The following is a 15221-nucleotide window of genomic DNA, read 5'->3' as shown; positions in this document are numbered from 1 at the left end:
TCATCTTTCAAGAAACACAGCTTGATTCTTCATACTGCTGCTGTATGATCTCTGTTAGTGCACCTGAAAATACACCATCAGGCGAGAGAAGGAGCACTTAGCTCATAGCACTTTAATGAAAATGTCAGGACCACCCTGAAGTATTTAACTCCTGCAAATGCCAGGCAAAGAGAAGAGCTAAACAATTAAGGTAATGGATGACAGCAAGCAAAGGAAAAACTAAGCTGATTATCAAAAAAAAAAAAAAAATCTTCAACACTGCCTCTCTTATGCCATAAAATTTTTTTCAAAGGAATCTGTGGTAACACCCAGGGTTTTGGTTACCTAAAATTAGCTCAGGCTTCATTGGAAAACATTGTCAGGATAATGAAAATTTTATAGAGAAAAAGCTACAGTCTCTTCTTTCTCAATCTTTCTAGGACTCTCTGGAAAAACAGGCAAAAAAAGAGCACATTCTTGAACTTCGACAGCATTTGGGTGATAGCACCTGTATGGGCTTTGTTTCCAAAGTGCTCCCAGCATGGATCAGAGCTTTATGTATAGAGCTGTTTGATAAATGCTTGTGGAAATATCTAGAATGTTTTTAGGCTAGAGCAAATGTGCCTGTAATTGCTGGTCTAAGTGCTATGCAGTTTACATTTATTTCTTGTTTCTACAGTAATAGAAAACGGAGCAGGAACAGAGGGGTCAAATACATGGACATTCCTATAGAATCCTGAGGTAGGGCACAACTTGGAATGAATTTCATTTGGATCCACGCTGTGCCTAAGATCACCTAATGGAAAAGTTAAAAGACTGGGGGCCAGAGAGGATGAGAAGGATAGTAGTAAATAATTGTTAAATGAATATATTAATGAATTCTGCATTATTATTATATTGTAGCTTATAAAAATATCAACCGACAGTATGGGTCTGATGACATTAACTTAGTTTTTTGGTTTCCTTTCTCTAAATGTAAGAGCCAACCCTTATAGACCCTGGGCACATAGGGGTAGTTACTCAGATGGACTTATTTGCCCTGGGACCAATCAGCTGATTGCTTCGTAGGGACACAGAGGCACAAGAGTCAAGCATCAGTTACTAGAAGCATTACGCCATAATATTTCCAAGCTGTCAAATTACTGGGAGGTGATGCCAGGAATGGAACTTGCAAATGTCAAGATTTCATGTAGCTATGATTAAAGATGATGGAAAGAGATGAGATTTTGTCCAAAGTTATTGATATAAATAAAACTGGACAGTATAAGTTTTTTGTTTGAAGAGTTGTCACCCAAAAAACAGATTTATTTTGTATTGCTTCACATGGTAGGAATATGACCAAAGGATAAGTTTTTGACTCAAAAATGAAAAAAAAAAAAAGGAAATACCTCCTTCCCTTCAAGTATCTGAAAAGAAGTTGATTATAATTTTTTTAATGATAACCAATATTTATCTGCTGGTAAAGAGAGAACTTATACAATTTTCACTTAAGATGCCATTCCCTGGAGAAGGAAATAGCTACCCACTCCAGTATTCTTGCCTTGAGAATTCCATGGACAGAGGAGCCTGGCAGGCTACATTCCAGGGGTGGGGGTGGTTCGAAAAGAGTCAGACACAGCTGAGTGACTTTCACTTCCCCTAAGATGCCACTATCTAGTTTTATTTTAAATCTGGCTGACATACCTCCATTTGTAATTATCTCTCTCCCCTACTAGAGAGTAAGCTCTTTAAGCTGAGAATTTTGTCCTCATCATATCTGTATTCACAGAACATTACTTAGCACATAGCAGGCTCTCTGCTAATTAATTTAAGTAACAATATTATAAAATATAGTTTAAAAGGTTGTAGTTCTATGAAACATGTTTTGATTTAAGTGATATTTTGAATCTCAGAATAAGTTATAGTATTTAGTTGAATGAATAGCTATTTGTTTAGGAATTGCTGTTCTTCCATCTTATTTGCTTCAGTTTCTTTAAATTCCTGTCTTCCTTTCCCATTAACCAGATTGAATAGAACTTTCAACTGATAGAACTTTAAGTTCAGTTCAGTTCAGTCGCTCAGTCGTGTCCGACTCTTTGCGACCCCATGAACCGCAGCACACCAGGCCTCCCTGTCCATCACCAACTCCCGGAGTTTACCCAAACTTATGTCCATTGAGTCAGTGATGCCATCCAACCATCTCATCCTCTGTTGTCCCCTTCTCCTCCTGCCTTCAATATTTTCCAATATCAGGGTCTCTTTCAAATGAGTCAGCTTTCCGCATCAGGTAGCCAAAATATTGCAGTTTCAGCTTCAACATCAGTCCTTCCAATGAACACCCAGGACTGATTTCCTTTAGGATGGACTGGTTGGATCTCCCTGCAGTCCAAGGGACCCTCAAGAGCCTTCTCCAACACCACAGTTCAAAAGCATCAATTCTTCAGTGCTCAGCTTTCTTTATAGTCCAACTCTCACATCCATACATGACCACTGGAAAAACCATAGCCTTGACTAGACGGACCTTTGTTGGCAAAGTAATATGTCTCTGCTTCTTAATATGCTGTCTAGGTTGGTCATAACTTTCCTTCCAAGGAGCCAGCGTCTTTTAATTTCCTGGCTGCAATCACCATCTACAGTGATTTTGGAGCCCCTCAAAATAAAGTCAGCCACCGTTTCCATTGTTTCCCCATCTATTTGCCATGAAGTGATGGGACCAGATGCCATGATGTTTGTTTTCTGAATGTTGAGCTTTCAGCCAACTTTTTCACTCTCCTCTTTCACTTTCATCAAGAGGCTCTTTAGTTCTTCTTCACTTTCTGCCATAAGGGTGGTGGCATCTGCATATCTGAGGTTAACATTAAGTACTGACTCTAATAATATCTACATACTTCAGAGTGCTCTGCATTAAACTACAGAATATTTTCACCTACATTATCTAATGCAGACCTTACCAAGTCCTCTGAGATAGACATGAGGTTTTATACATAGAGCAGGGAATACAAAGTATAGCACTGAAGTAGGTTTTGCACCTCAAGTTTGAACTTAATTTTGCTCCCAGCTATGAAATATTGGCAAGGTTAATATTTCAGAGATCTAGATTCTTCTTTATCTATAAAATCAGGATACAAATACTTCACATCCTAGGGCTTCCCTGATGGCTCAGATGGTAAAGAATGTGCCTGCAATGCAGGAGACCCGGGTTCATTCCCTGGGTTAGGAAGATCCTCGGGAGAAGTGAATGGCTACCCACTCCAGTACTCTTGCCTGGAAAATTCCATGGACAGAGGAGCCTGGCTGGCTACAGTCTGCGGGGTCTCAAAGAGTTGGACACGACTGAGCAACTAACATTTTCACTTCTTATGGGTATTAAATTAGAAAATACATGACCACCTCTTGCAGAGACTCAAAAAACATACCTTTTTTGGTATGTTGCCAGGTTAGATTACTTGAAAAATTTTTCTCTATAAAATGCCTAGAAATATTGGTAAAGTATAACTAATATCCTATTAAATGCATAGCTGGGGGAGTAAGGGAAATTACCATGGGTCAAAATTAAGGAGTGTACTGAAAACCAGGGTGCTAAACATGAGCTAATGACGAGACAACTACAGGGTGAATTAAGGATGTGGGTGATAAGAGCCACAGGGTACAGGAGGCAAAGCCTTGGACCCTCACAAAGTGAAAACGTGACACTGACACCCATACACACACTATGGTCCTTGAAGGGTACACACAAAGTGAAGTGGAGAGTGGGGAAAAATGTACGTATATACACCTACCAAGCCTAAGAAACAAAAACGAAGCTTGCTTGTCTTGGCTTATATATTGTGTGTGTGTGTGTGTGTGTGTGTGTGTGTGTGTGTGTGTGTGTGTGTGTGTGTGTGTATAAAAATCTCCTGAGGATTCACTATCATGAGTTTATCATCACTTGGGTTTGGTTTTCAAGATTACACTTGTCAGATGAAGAAGCTCCAAGATGACAAATTGGCATTAAAAATGTGCCTAGCAGAAGCACCACAGACAAAAATCTCACTATAAGAGCTCATAAGTCAAAATTACAAAACACACAAAGAAAGAATCCACCATGTCAGCAGAAATAATAAATAGAAGAATCAGTTCTCCCAAGAATTACAAATTGTGGAATTCCTGGATACCGTAGCAGCCGGGCTCTAGGGTGGCTCCCATAAACACAGTGTCGCCCAGTGTCATTCCCTCTCCTAACTCTCTCCCCCGAAGTGTGGGCATCACATATGGCTTGCTTCTAACCAACAGAATAAAGCAACAGTGGTGAGATTTATGTGCTTACAAGTACATGATTACATTACATGCTGGTATGTTACTTAATCCCAATTTTACTAAGAAACTCTCATCTTTGCTGTTTTTTGAGAAATGAGCTGCCACACTGTGATCTGCCATGTGGAGAGCACCACATGTCAGACAGCTGAAGCTAACAGCCAGCAAAAACCTGAGTCCTTATTCTGGTGACCTGCAAGGAACTGAATGCTGCTACCCACCATGTGAGTACCGAAGCAGACCTTTCCCCAGCTGAGCCCCAGATGAGCAACCAGTGCTGGTCAATATCCTGATTTACAGCCTTGTGGAGGACCCAGCAAAGCTGTGTCCAGATTCCTACCTGTATTAACTGCGAGGTAATAAATGTGTGCTATTTAAGCCACAAAGTTATATTAATACTCTTACACAGGAATAGATAACACAGCTACAGACTATGAAACATGCTTAAAATGCTTCAAGATATAAAAGGAGAAATAAAAACATGAAGAAAAAGAAGACAAAAAGATAAAACAACAGGAAGGTTTAAAAACACAAGTAGAATGTCTAATTAAAAAAAAAAAAGCAGTTCCTTAAATGATTTAACTCAATGGATGGGTTAAACAGCAAATTGAAATCTGCTGAAGAAATAATACATAAACCAGACAACAGATCAAAGAAAACTGATCTAGTTTGGTTTATAACATATAACACAGATGTTATAAGATGGAAAGACTTGAGAGATTAAGAGAGATATAGGATAGGCTGAAAAACACCACAATTGACCAAAGAATCCAGAGAACACATTGATCAGAGAACCCAGAAAAACGAAGTAGAAAGACTGAGAAATAATGGCCGAGAATTTTCCAGAATTGATGAAAGATACGATTCCTCAGATTCTGGAAACAACTTAGACTCAGGAAAGATAATCGTAGTAAATACATTGAGATAACATGTAGAACCCCAAGGTCAAAGGGAAGATTATGAAAGCAATGATAAAAAATCCTCCCTCAGAGGAGCAACAGCAAACTCTTCAATAATAGCAATAGAAAAACCATGACACAGAATAATATCTGCAAATTGCTAAGAGAAAACTGCTGACCTAGAATTCTATATTCAACTAAATGATCAATGAGAGAATAGACATTTTCAGACACACAAAACCTGAGAGATATTTTACCACTAGGAAATTCTAACAAAAAACCTACTAAAAGCTATTGTTCAGAAATCAAACCCAAACAAAAGAATGTGATGCAAAAACCAAAAGTAAGCAAGAGATCTGTGCGTGAATACATCTACACAGCACTGGCTGTAATCAAAAATATAGTCAAGACTACTTGGTGGGTATAAGACAAATTAATATATACTATTCTGATCACTTTGCTATATACCTGAAATATCATAAATAAACTATACTTCAATAAAAAATGTGTTACCCTGGTGTTCAATTCAAGACAAAAATCTCACATTGCTGCAAGAATATCTTTATATTAAACAGTACTGTGTGGTAAAAGTGCTGTGGATTTACCTAGCAATCCTCATATTCATCACTTCCATTTCATTCTTATCTACTCTCTTTACTCATTAGTTCCTACAATTTCCAAATAACTTTTCTCCTATGCTTTTATTTTTACTGTTTTTTCTCTCTTCATCCTTTCCATTGATTTTTAATTTTGAACATGTTTGTGTGTGTGTATGTGTAAACATTTATAATACTTCTGCATCATACAAGTTTACTAAATTTTTTAAAATCTCAATGTATATGCTATGGAAAGTGGTAATTTTTAAGCGTGTACTTTTTGTTAGGACACGGTTTCTTTTAAAGAGTTCTACAAAGATGGAAGAAGCTACAAAAGACAGCGGAGCTGAGATCCACTTTATTCTATCGTAGTGGTCTGTCACTGAAGCAAGTTGTTGTCGTTTAGTCACTTACAACTCATGTCTGACTCATTTGCGACCCCATGGATTGTAGCCTGCCAGGATGCTCTGTCCACAGGATTTCCCAGGCAAGAATACTGGAATGGGTTGCCATTTCCTTCTCCAAGGGATCTTCCAGACCCAGAGATTAAACCTGAGTCTCCTGCGTTGCAGGTGGATTCTTTACTGCAGAGGCCCAAGGGAAGCCCTACTGAAGCAAGTATGCTATGTTAAAGAAAGCTGTAGGGCTACTAGTGGCAGCAATCTGGGCTCCAAACCTTGGCAGTGACAGACGGTCCCCTGGCAAGTTGTTGCTGGGATCAAAGACTGTATCTCTGAATCCTGGTGGTGATTCCCATCCCTCTTGCCAAGATCATTTCATTCGGTTTCTAACTGAACTATGCTATCTTGAAGCTGTGCTGCAATGAAACCTTCAGGATGTGCCCAAGACTGTAGTTCAAACTCTTGGACCATAGCTAGTCATGCTAAATCACTGTCACTGACCTCCCATCTAGTTTGCCTACAGATATTTCTCCAATAATTCTTGAGGTAATAAAATTTCAAGGTAAGTAATTTGCTGATCAGCAAACAGAAAAGCATGTAAGTCTTTTATAATCAACTCTTGGTCTCTTACTATACAGTTTGTCAGATGTATAAAAACCAAATTCACAGCAACTTTAACACGGTGTCAACTATTCTGCCATTGGCATGATCAGTCCAAAGATCTGTATTGTAAATGTACCCTGAAGGAAGTTATACAGCATTTCTATTTTTGAATAGAAAGAAACAAATGCTGTTTCATATTGTGAAACAAATCTATATAGGGTTATGGTATTAGAAGCAATTCTTACATCTGGAGACACAGAAATCTTGGATAATTAAAACCTAAACCAATTTAGACAGCTGCTCCACTAACAGAAAAATAAAATAGCCACAGATGAAAAAAAGCAAGCAAGTCAAAAAGATCACATGATTTGCTCCTTTTATTTCTCCCAATTAAACTAAAACCAATGTCTCCATCACTCCCCTCCACCCACTCCGTTTTGGTTCCTCAAAAGAGACGCTAGAGAAGGATAAAAAGTTTACTTGGGCCTTGATCCCCAAACAGAGTAATCCCATCTCAGAATAACTAAAATTTGAGTGTATCTTGTTTCACAATCATTTATAGGTGGTTGAATACCATTACAAAGAATTAACATCTATCAAACTGAAATAGAACTTCCACTTAGACAAGTATATGGAAATACTGTGATTACAACAGCAACAGAAAAACCTCCTTACCTGAGCAGCTGAAGATTTGTGGAAGAGCAAGTTTTGTAGTAGTGAAAACATAATAAAAATAACAGGTGGCACTTTAACTGTCAGGGCAATAGGTTAGGGGAAAAAGGATAAGTAGAGAGTTACAGGTGAAGCATTAACAAGCAGAAGAGCCAACTGTGTGGTCTCAGAAAATGGTGCTGGCAAATAGAGAGATAATTTCATGATGTCATGGGGCCAGATCTGGGCCGTGTAGGAACTGAAGCCCTTATTCTTGTGGTAAAAAAGTACAAAGCTCTGTCAGCTGATTTATAAAACATCATTATCAATGCCAAAGTCAGGGTGGTGGCGGTAACAACAAATTCCTAGCAGTACTCTCTGATGTTCTGAACAGGATTATAGTAAGATAATAAACAATATGATGAAGCTAATCTCCTCAGCATTGTTCAGAGAAAATTCCTCTATAATAAGGTTATTTCAGAATTAGAAGAATCACTTAAGTGGAAATCAGACATAGAAGAGATTAGCAGTTTTCTAGGCTTGATGACCTCTCTCCATACAGGATCAGGAGAGCCTAAGAATAAAAACTGAAAAGACAAGTTCGCTTAGGTCATAATTTTATTCCCTTTCCTTTTCGCCCCCCAAAAAAGTGGCTATTGTTTCTCTCTCTCTGCAGAGAATCCTGTTCTTCATCCTCTATTTTGCTTTCAAGAGGTCTAATGATGCTCTTTTCTCCAGCTCTGAGTATCTGTCTTATATGGTGTATAGCACAGAGGCTCAGAAAATGACACAGGGCTGTGATGACACAAGGAGTCAATTGACATCCTTTCCCCCTCATTAGACAGGCCAACAGCCTAAGTGTCTCCAACAGCTAACTGCTGCAGGAACCTCACAGAGTAGCTTCAGTTAACGCCTCTGCTTCCAGTCACTTCAATAATTCATTACAAGTCCCCGCTCGGGGTTCTCTTTTAAGTCACTCACAACCAAAGCAAAAAGACATACTTTAGAAAAAAAGATAACATGTTCTTTACTGGAAGAACAGTTAATCGGCAGCAAAGAGAAAATAAGGCAAACCAAATAAAATATTGATAGATAAAACTGAGAGTCTACAAATCTGACCATAAAACAATATTCTGCTGATATTTAAATAAAGTAATTCAATGGAAACAATCTAACCACTGCCTTTTCACCCTCACTCCTAGATTTCTCTTATTTGAGGCTGGATGAAACTTTTCATTTCTGTGTTCTGGGAATGTCACATTGAACCAACATTATTTACTACTTACTTGAGCTTGCTTGCATACTTTAAAAGGGTGAAGGGTTTCTTGGTAGAAAAGCTGATGATAAGCTTGTAGGTCAAACCAAAAGTACACACAGTTCTTCCACAACTGCAGATGGAAAGGGTACATAAATTATTACCACCATTATTAAAACTCTACAAAGCCCTAATTTCAAATACAAGTAATCGTTTAGCTCTTTGCTGTTACTATAAATCAGGTTCAGTTTAAGATGTTTCATCTTCTATCACAAACAGGCAACACACAAAATATGAGTCCTGTCACTAAGTTATATTTTTGCATATATGCTTCTCACGTAATTGGTCATTTAAAAAGTTAAGTGTTCTAGTAAATAAAGAGTAATCACATATCTCCGGCATGAAACTAAAATCTGAAAGCATCTTTATATACATGGCAAATGTATATCATATCAGAAGTAAAAGCTACTCTAATAACTGAGCTAATGAAATACTTATCATCTGAACAAAATAAAGGCTGTTGTGATGACTAAGAAACAAAACAAAAAGCCTTGAAATAAGTTTCTCACTATTCATTGCAACTGTAATTGCTAGAGTTACTAAAAATAAAAATTGAGAGACTGATAGAAATTAGCTCTAAAGTTAACATATATTACATTGAAATAAAGTTACATGAAAGTAATCAATTGTTAATAATGCAGGTCAATCCTTATCTATCTGTACTTTTCTTTGTAATTTTAGTAGGATAGTGAACCAAAGAGAATTATAGCTAAGATATTTACATTTTTACTAGATAATTTAGCATGAAATTTCTTACAAGAAGAAATGGGAATTTTAAAATGAAATATAATTACTTGACATTAAATTATTTCAATCTCTCATTTTAAATAAAAGTAGAAAATCAGATTTAAAATAACTATTTTCTACCTTGTTCCCTGAGTTCTCACAGAATTTAGTAAAGAAGAATCCAGCTCTATTTTCTACATACAAAGATTGCAACAAATTCTCCATGTCAAATCCTCCCAAGGCACCATCGCCCATGGTTTTAATCTAGATAACAAAACAGAAGTGAATTATTCACCCAGAAACATTGTAATTTTTTTATGACATTGTACAACAACAGAGTTTCACAAATTCTGCCAGGCTGTCATTTCCCCACTGGACTATTTTATTTTTGTACCATATATGTAATTAATGCAGTATGTTGCATCTGCCTGTCACACAAAATTTGTTTACAGAGCCAACTCTAGCTGCAGAGCTCATTCTATTATAAACCAATCTGATTTCAAACTTAATGTTAAACTGACTTCCCAACCTCAACTATTTTCATATTTCAGGCACAGTGATACCATTTTAGGAATCTTCCAAATCTCCGTTGGTGGCCTCTTTCCTACATGTTTACTGTTATTTTGGCCTTGAGTTGCTGCTAAGAGAGTTATAAAAAGAAATATCTTCAAGGCCTCTCAGGGCTACCCATTAACTGTCCTTATGAGGTCCCTCTCTGGACAGTCTCACGCCGTAAGGTCATGGCCTTCAAGTGGAAAGGCAGTATAAATTCTCATAAAACTTTGCTATTTATGGGCTTCTCTGCCAACAATGCTGGCAAGCCTAACACCGTTTTTGAAACACAGAAAACTGGCTATTTCTCCAAGCACAAGAGTAATTCTAAAATAAGAAAGGGTATCCAGTATTCACATGAGCTCTTTGCTATTTGTTGTGTGAAACTCGCACTTCCTTATAATAAGACAACTGGGGCATGGGTGATTTAGGGTTTAAGTAAGGTTCTTGCTCTTGCTTTATAATCTCCCTTTATTCCCCTACATTACAAATTCTGAGGTAAAAATTTAATGATTTTATGATGTTTAACCATTGGCATTCCAAAACTAAAAAGTCATTATTTGGGTAAGAAAAATACTAAATAGAAGAAAAGAAGACTTGTTTGCTTAGAATAAAATAAATAGTACAAAATTATATGTAAGTGTTCAGACAATATTAGGACTACCAAGGTTTCTACCTAAAGTGTAACTGTTAGAGAATGTAAAATTTTCATTAGAACTGGTGTGTTAAATCCACATTATCAAGGTAACTATAGTCTGGAAATATTGAGCTTTATAAACATTTTAAGCTTCTAAAATATAACATGAAATTTCCTAGAGGGTCTTATTTTGTATCTTAGGTGTGATTATACCAAAACAAGAACATGGCTATTTTTGAAAACAGTAATCAATGGAGTATATAGGAACATGGTGCTACAAAAGGAAATAGGAAGTTTTTGTATAAGAATGTGATGTTTGGTAGAAACCAACACAATACTGTAAAGTAATTATCCTTCAATTAAAAATAAATAACTTTTAAAAAAGAAACTTTTTGTATAAAAATCCTTTTGGAAGTAAAAAATAAATTTTTGTTCAATAAAGAAAAAATTATTATGGTAAATAAATAAAAATTCTCTAAAGTCAGGGGACATTGATTAGGTAAAATGAAGAGTCAAATTAGTCCTCCAATTACTTACCAAAGGTTCTTCTGTATAGGTATATCTTCTATCCAGCTGGGGCTTCAGACATTCAGAAATGTCAGTAAAAGATGTTAAACGAATAACTTTGCTGCTTTCTGATATGTGCCTTGACCTAAATTATAGCGATGAGAACTAATTAGTCAATCAACAAATACTTTAAGCACCTTTGGTATACATGTCCTAAATCTTAGGAGTGCTTCTAAGCATTGTGAGAACTAGTAAAAGAAAAAAATGTATATATATATATAAGCATCAAGTCCAGCCCTCAAGAGGAAGTTGAGAAAATGAGGTATAGTCATACAGAAAAATGACTCTCAATAAGATAAATGCTGGTTGAATGGGTTTGTGAATGTATCACAGATGCCAAATGTCTGGGATGGATAATAAAACTATGGGCGTGTAAGAATGAGAAGGCCCTTGGAGCTATGTTAGTAATTAAAGAAAGGAGATTTTTTTCCTGAATAACTGGTGGAAGATACATTCTCTCTGTGTGTAAAGGGGTTCTTCAGATGGGGAGAATAGTGAGCAACATATGAAGGTAAGCAGAGAAAGTCTTGTTTAAAATGCAGAAAGTTGACTAATTTTCTTAGGGCAAGAGGACACTAAAAGCTAAACTACATACCAAACGCTGTGCCAGAAATAATTCATATGAATATATTTAATCCTCATAACAGGTGGGTCTCATAAGGGTTTATATGTGGTAGCTTGAGATGAGATAACGGAAGACTCTGGAGTTAGACTAATGACTTTGGACCTTATCTTTTTATATTTTCTCATCCAGTTCCCTCTCCCACAGGCCAATGCAATCATTCCAAACCTCACTTTCCAGTTCCATTAAACATGCTTCTTCCAACTCATCAATCTCCCTCAGCTCTAACCCACCAGCAGGTTACTTTGCAGTTTCTTCTCAGACAAAATGTAGGTACAACATGCTTCAGTTTCCCCTCCCTCATGTAGCAGACACTATTAATCGACCAGCTAACTCAACACCCATGTCCGGCAACATGATTCTATCACAAGCACCATGAAATACTAAAAAAGCTAAATATTCACTTAAAAAGATGCCAGGGAGGGACAAGCGGTTGTATAACCCAGCTGTGACTAATGAGATAAAAAATTAAGTCTGCTGGGGAGTTTCTATGAAAGCCTGCTTTCCCGACTACAGGGAGAGAATTAATAGATACTGCCCCCTTCCCTCTTTATGATTTGAAAGCCTGATGTCAGGAGCTGTGACTCTACTGACTGCAAAGGAATGGCCAAGAGCATTACAAAGATTTAAGTCTTAATACTCCTGATCTGGTGAATCGACACTGGCAGTTGCTTATACTCAGATTTCCTGTTCTGTGAAAAAAAAATTAGTCAAAGTTTTCTAAGCCACTGTTGATCAACTTTTCTGTTATCTGCAGCTAAAAGCATTTCAAATTTATCTATCAACAAATATATCCACCAATACCCATCCTTGACTTCCCTGGTAGCTCAGATGGTAAAAGCGTCTGCCTAAAATGCGGGAGACCAGGGTTCAATCCCTAGGTTGGGAAGATCCTCTGGAGAAGGAAATGGCAACCCACTCCAGTACTCTGGCCTGGAAAATCCCATGGATGGAGAAGCGTGATAGGCTACAGTCCATGGGGTCGCAAAGAGTCGGACACGGCTGAGCTATGTCACTTTCACTTTCATACCCATCCTTATTTCCATTCTGACTCAGGAAGAACTGTCCTATTTTGCCGCCAAAGTAGCCTCACTGCCTTGGTATCTAAGCCCCTCTCTCTGCTGGCCTTGGAAAAGAGAGGCACAGAGCGTAGATGAGTGATTGCCCGGCACTAGGGGAGGGGAGAATGGCTGCTAGTGACACGGAGCTGCTTTTTCAGGAGATGAGTTGTTTTGGAATTATATAGTAATGATAGTTTTATAACCATGTAAACATAACTGAAAACCACTGAATTTTATACCTGAACATGATTAAAATGGTGAATTTTACAATAGGTAAATTTTATCTCAATAAAAAAGAGTAAATGTGAGGTAATAAATCACTAAACAAAGGACTATCCACCAGCAGACCCCACACCAAAGTTAATACCAAAGGGTATTTTTTCAGGCTGAAGGAAAAGAATTCCATTTGAAATAAAGAACAATGTAAAGGGCAAATAGATGGGCAACTCTAAATGAATTTTTAAAGTATACTATGTTAAATAAGCAGAATATTATTAGGAGTATTTTGAGTTCTCAAATTTGAGAAATATTACTAGTCTCAAGAGTTCTGCTCTTAATTTAGAGTACGCATAGGGGTATAACTCTAATATCTCTCCCTGAAATATAAGAACCCATGTGAAAAAAGAAAAGTATTTATTTTCAATTTCTATTTAATCTTTAAATTCTTCAAACATCTTACCATTGCAGAAAAGCACTGGGACACAGAAAGCCACACTTACCCTTTCTCAATCACATCATCCTCAGAAGAAACTGGATTCGAAGACTCACTCTTCCAAGGTTTATAAACTGCTGTCTTTACTCTAGGTGATTTCTTGGGAGATTTAGGAAGTTGTAGTAAACTGGATTCTTCTTTCTAAAAAGTAGTAAGATGATGAACAAAGTGAAAAATGGGCCAAGTGGGGAAAAATGGACAGAGAATAAAGCACATTCTTCATAGATACCTCAAATTTATTCTGATCACTAGAGGACTTCTTCCCTCACTCTATCACCTACTATGCTATGTTTAAGAAGGAGAATGAAAATATTTTTATTTTTCATTCTTAACTATTAAATATTCTTATTCCTCTTCTCAAACTCCAACTTTAAAGCAGCTAGCAGGCTGAAATCTCTAGACCTATTTAGAGCATTTTAAAAGGCCAAAGGTCCCCCACTATTGTGAAAGACTCTTTCCTGGAGGAAGAATTGAGTGCTGTGTGTATGTGTACATGTGTGTATATGTGTGTTTGTGTGTGTGTGTGAGCAAATGTACGTGTTGTGGAGTGGGGAATGCAGGTAGCAGGCTGGGAAAAGACTTGTGGAAACCACTGGTCCATAAGAGGCTCTATCTTAGACTAGTTCCTTCCATTTTTGGACATTTTATTTTTATGGGTATCATTCCCATTCTTAAATGGTTTTTGTAGTAAAAGTTAATTATTTAAATCTAGAACATGAGATGTTACACACATGATGCAAAAAAGCAGAAACACCTAAATGTCCAGAGAGGAGAAAAAAACAATTATATACATGCATGGATGTATATTTTCATATGTATAAATGTAATGTTATATACTATTCTAAAGTAAGGATTACCAAAATTATAACACCTGGAAAAATACTAATGAAGATGTTACATTACCAGAATCCAAAAATATAAAGGTATTAAAATCAAAAATTCACAAAAAGCCTAAGAGAAAATAAGTTAACAGCTGTCTAGAAGTAGATGAGATCAGAGTGACTTGTCTCTTTGTTTCAAAATTTGTCTAAGTTTCCAAATTTACAGTTTTATTATTTTTAATGCAATGCTTTTATTTATTTAATATTTATTTATTTGACCACACTGGGTCTTAGTTGTGGCATGCAGGATTTTTGATCTTCATTGCAGCAGGATCTTTAGCTGTAACATGCAAATTCTTATCTGCAGCATGTGGGATCTAGTTCCATGACCAGGGACCAAACCTGTGTCCCCTGCATTGGAAGTGTGGAGTCTTAGCCACTAGACCACCAGGTAAATCCCAAGTTTTACTATTTTTATAATTTGAAAAACAAAACAAAAAAAAAAATCACTTCCTATATGTCAGCTTCAATTAGAATGTAATATATGCTGCTGGAAAGCAAGAAATATATTTGTGATGCTTTACTATCCAGAACAAACAATAAAATCTTATATGCATTCCAGCTACTAATAATTTTTTAAGAATTCTATAAACAAAATTAATTACTTATGTGCAGAATACATCATGCAAAATGCTGGGCTGGATGAAGTACAAGCTGGAATCAAGATTGCCGGGAGAAATATCAATCACCTCAGATATGCAGATGACACCACCCTTATGGCAGAAGGCAAAGAATTAAAGAGCCTCT

General features: G+C 36.8%; 1 protein-coding gene across 1 annotated transcript in view; it reads right to left on the bottom strand.

Moving 5' to 3' along the window:
* RGS22 (regulator of G protein signaling 22) overlaps positions 1-15221 on the bottom strand; it is a 137585-nt gene that overhangs the window by 61423 nt on the left and 60941 nt on the right. The window contains exons 11-14 of the mRNA XM_068983437.1: positions 13601-13734; positions 11169-11283; positions 9584-9706; positions 8688-8789 (exon numbers count right to left, since the gene is read on the bottom strand). Of these exons, the coding sequence (XP_068839538.1) occupies positions 8688-8789; positions 9584-9706; positions 11169-11283; positions 13601-13734 (474 nt within the window). The remainder of the gene's footprint in view (positions 1-8687; positions 8790-9583; positions 9707-11168; positions 11284-13600; positions 13735-15221) is intronic.

This window comes from Capricornis sumatraensis, chromosome 11, assembly GCF_032405125.1.
Source record: "Capricornis sumatraensis isolate serow.1 chromosome 11, serow.2, whole genome shotgun sequence".
In the NCBI taxonomy this organism is placed as follows: Eukaryota; Metazoa; Chordata; class Mammalia; order Artiodactyla; family Bovidae; genus Capricornis; species Capricornis sumatraensis.
The sequence above is the reverse complement of the archived record's forward strand: the minus strand, read 5'-3'. Positions and strand labels throughout refer to the sequence as shown.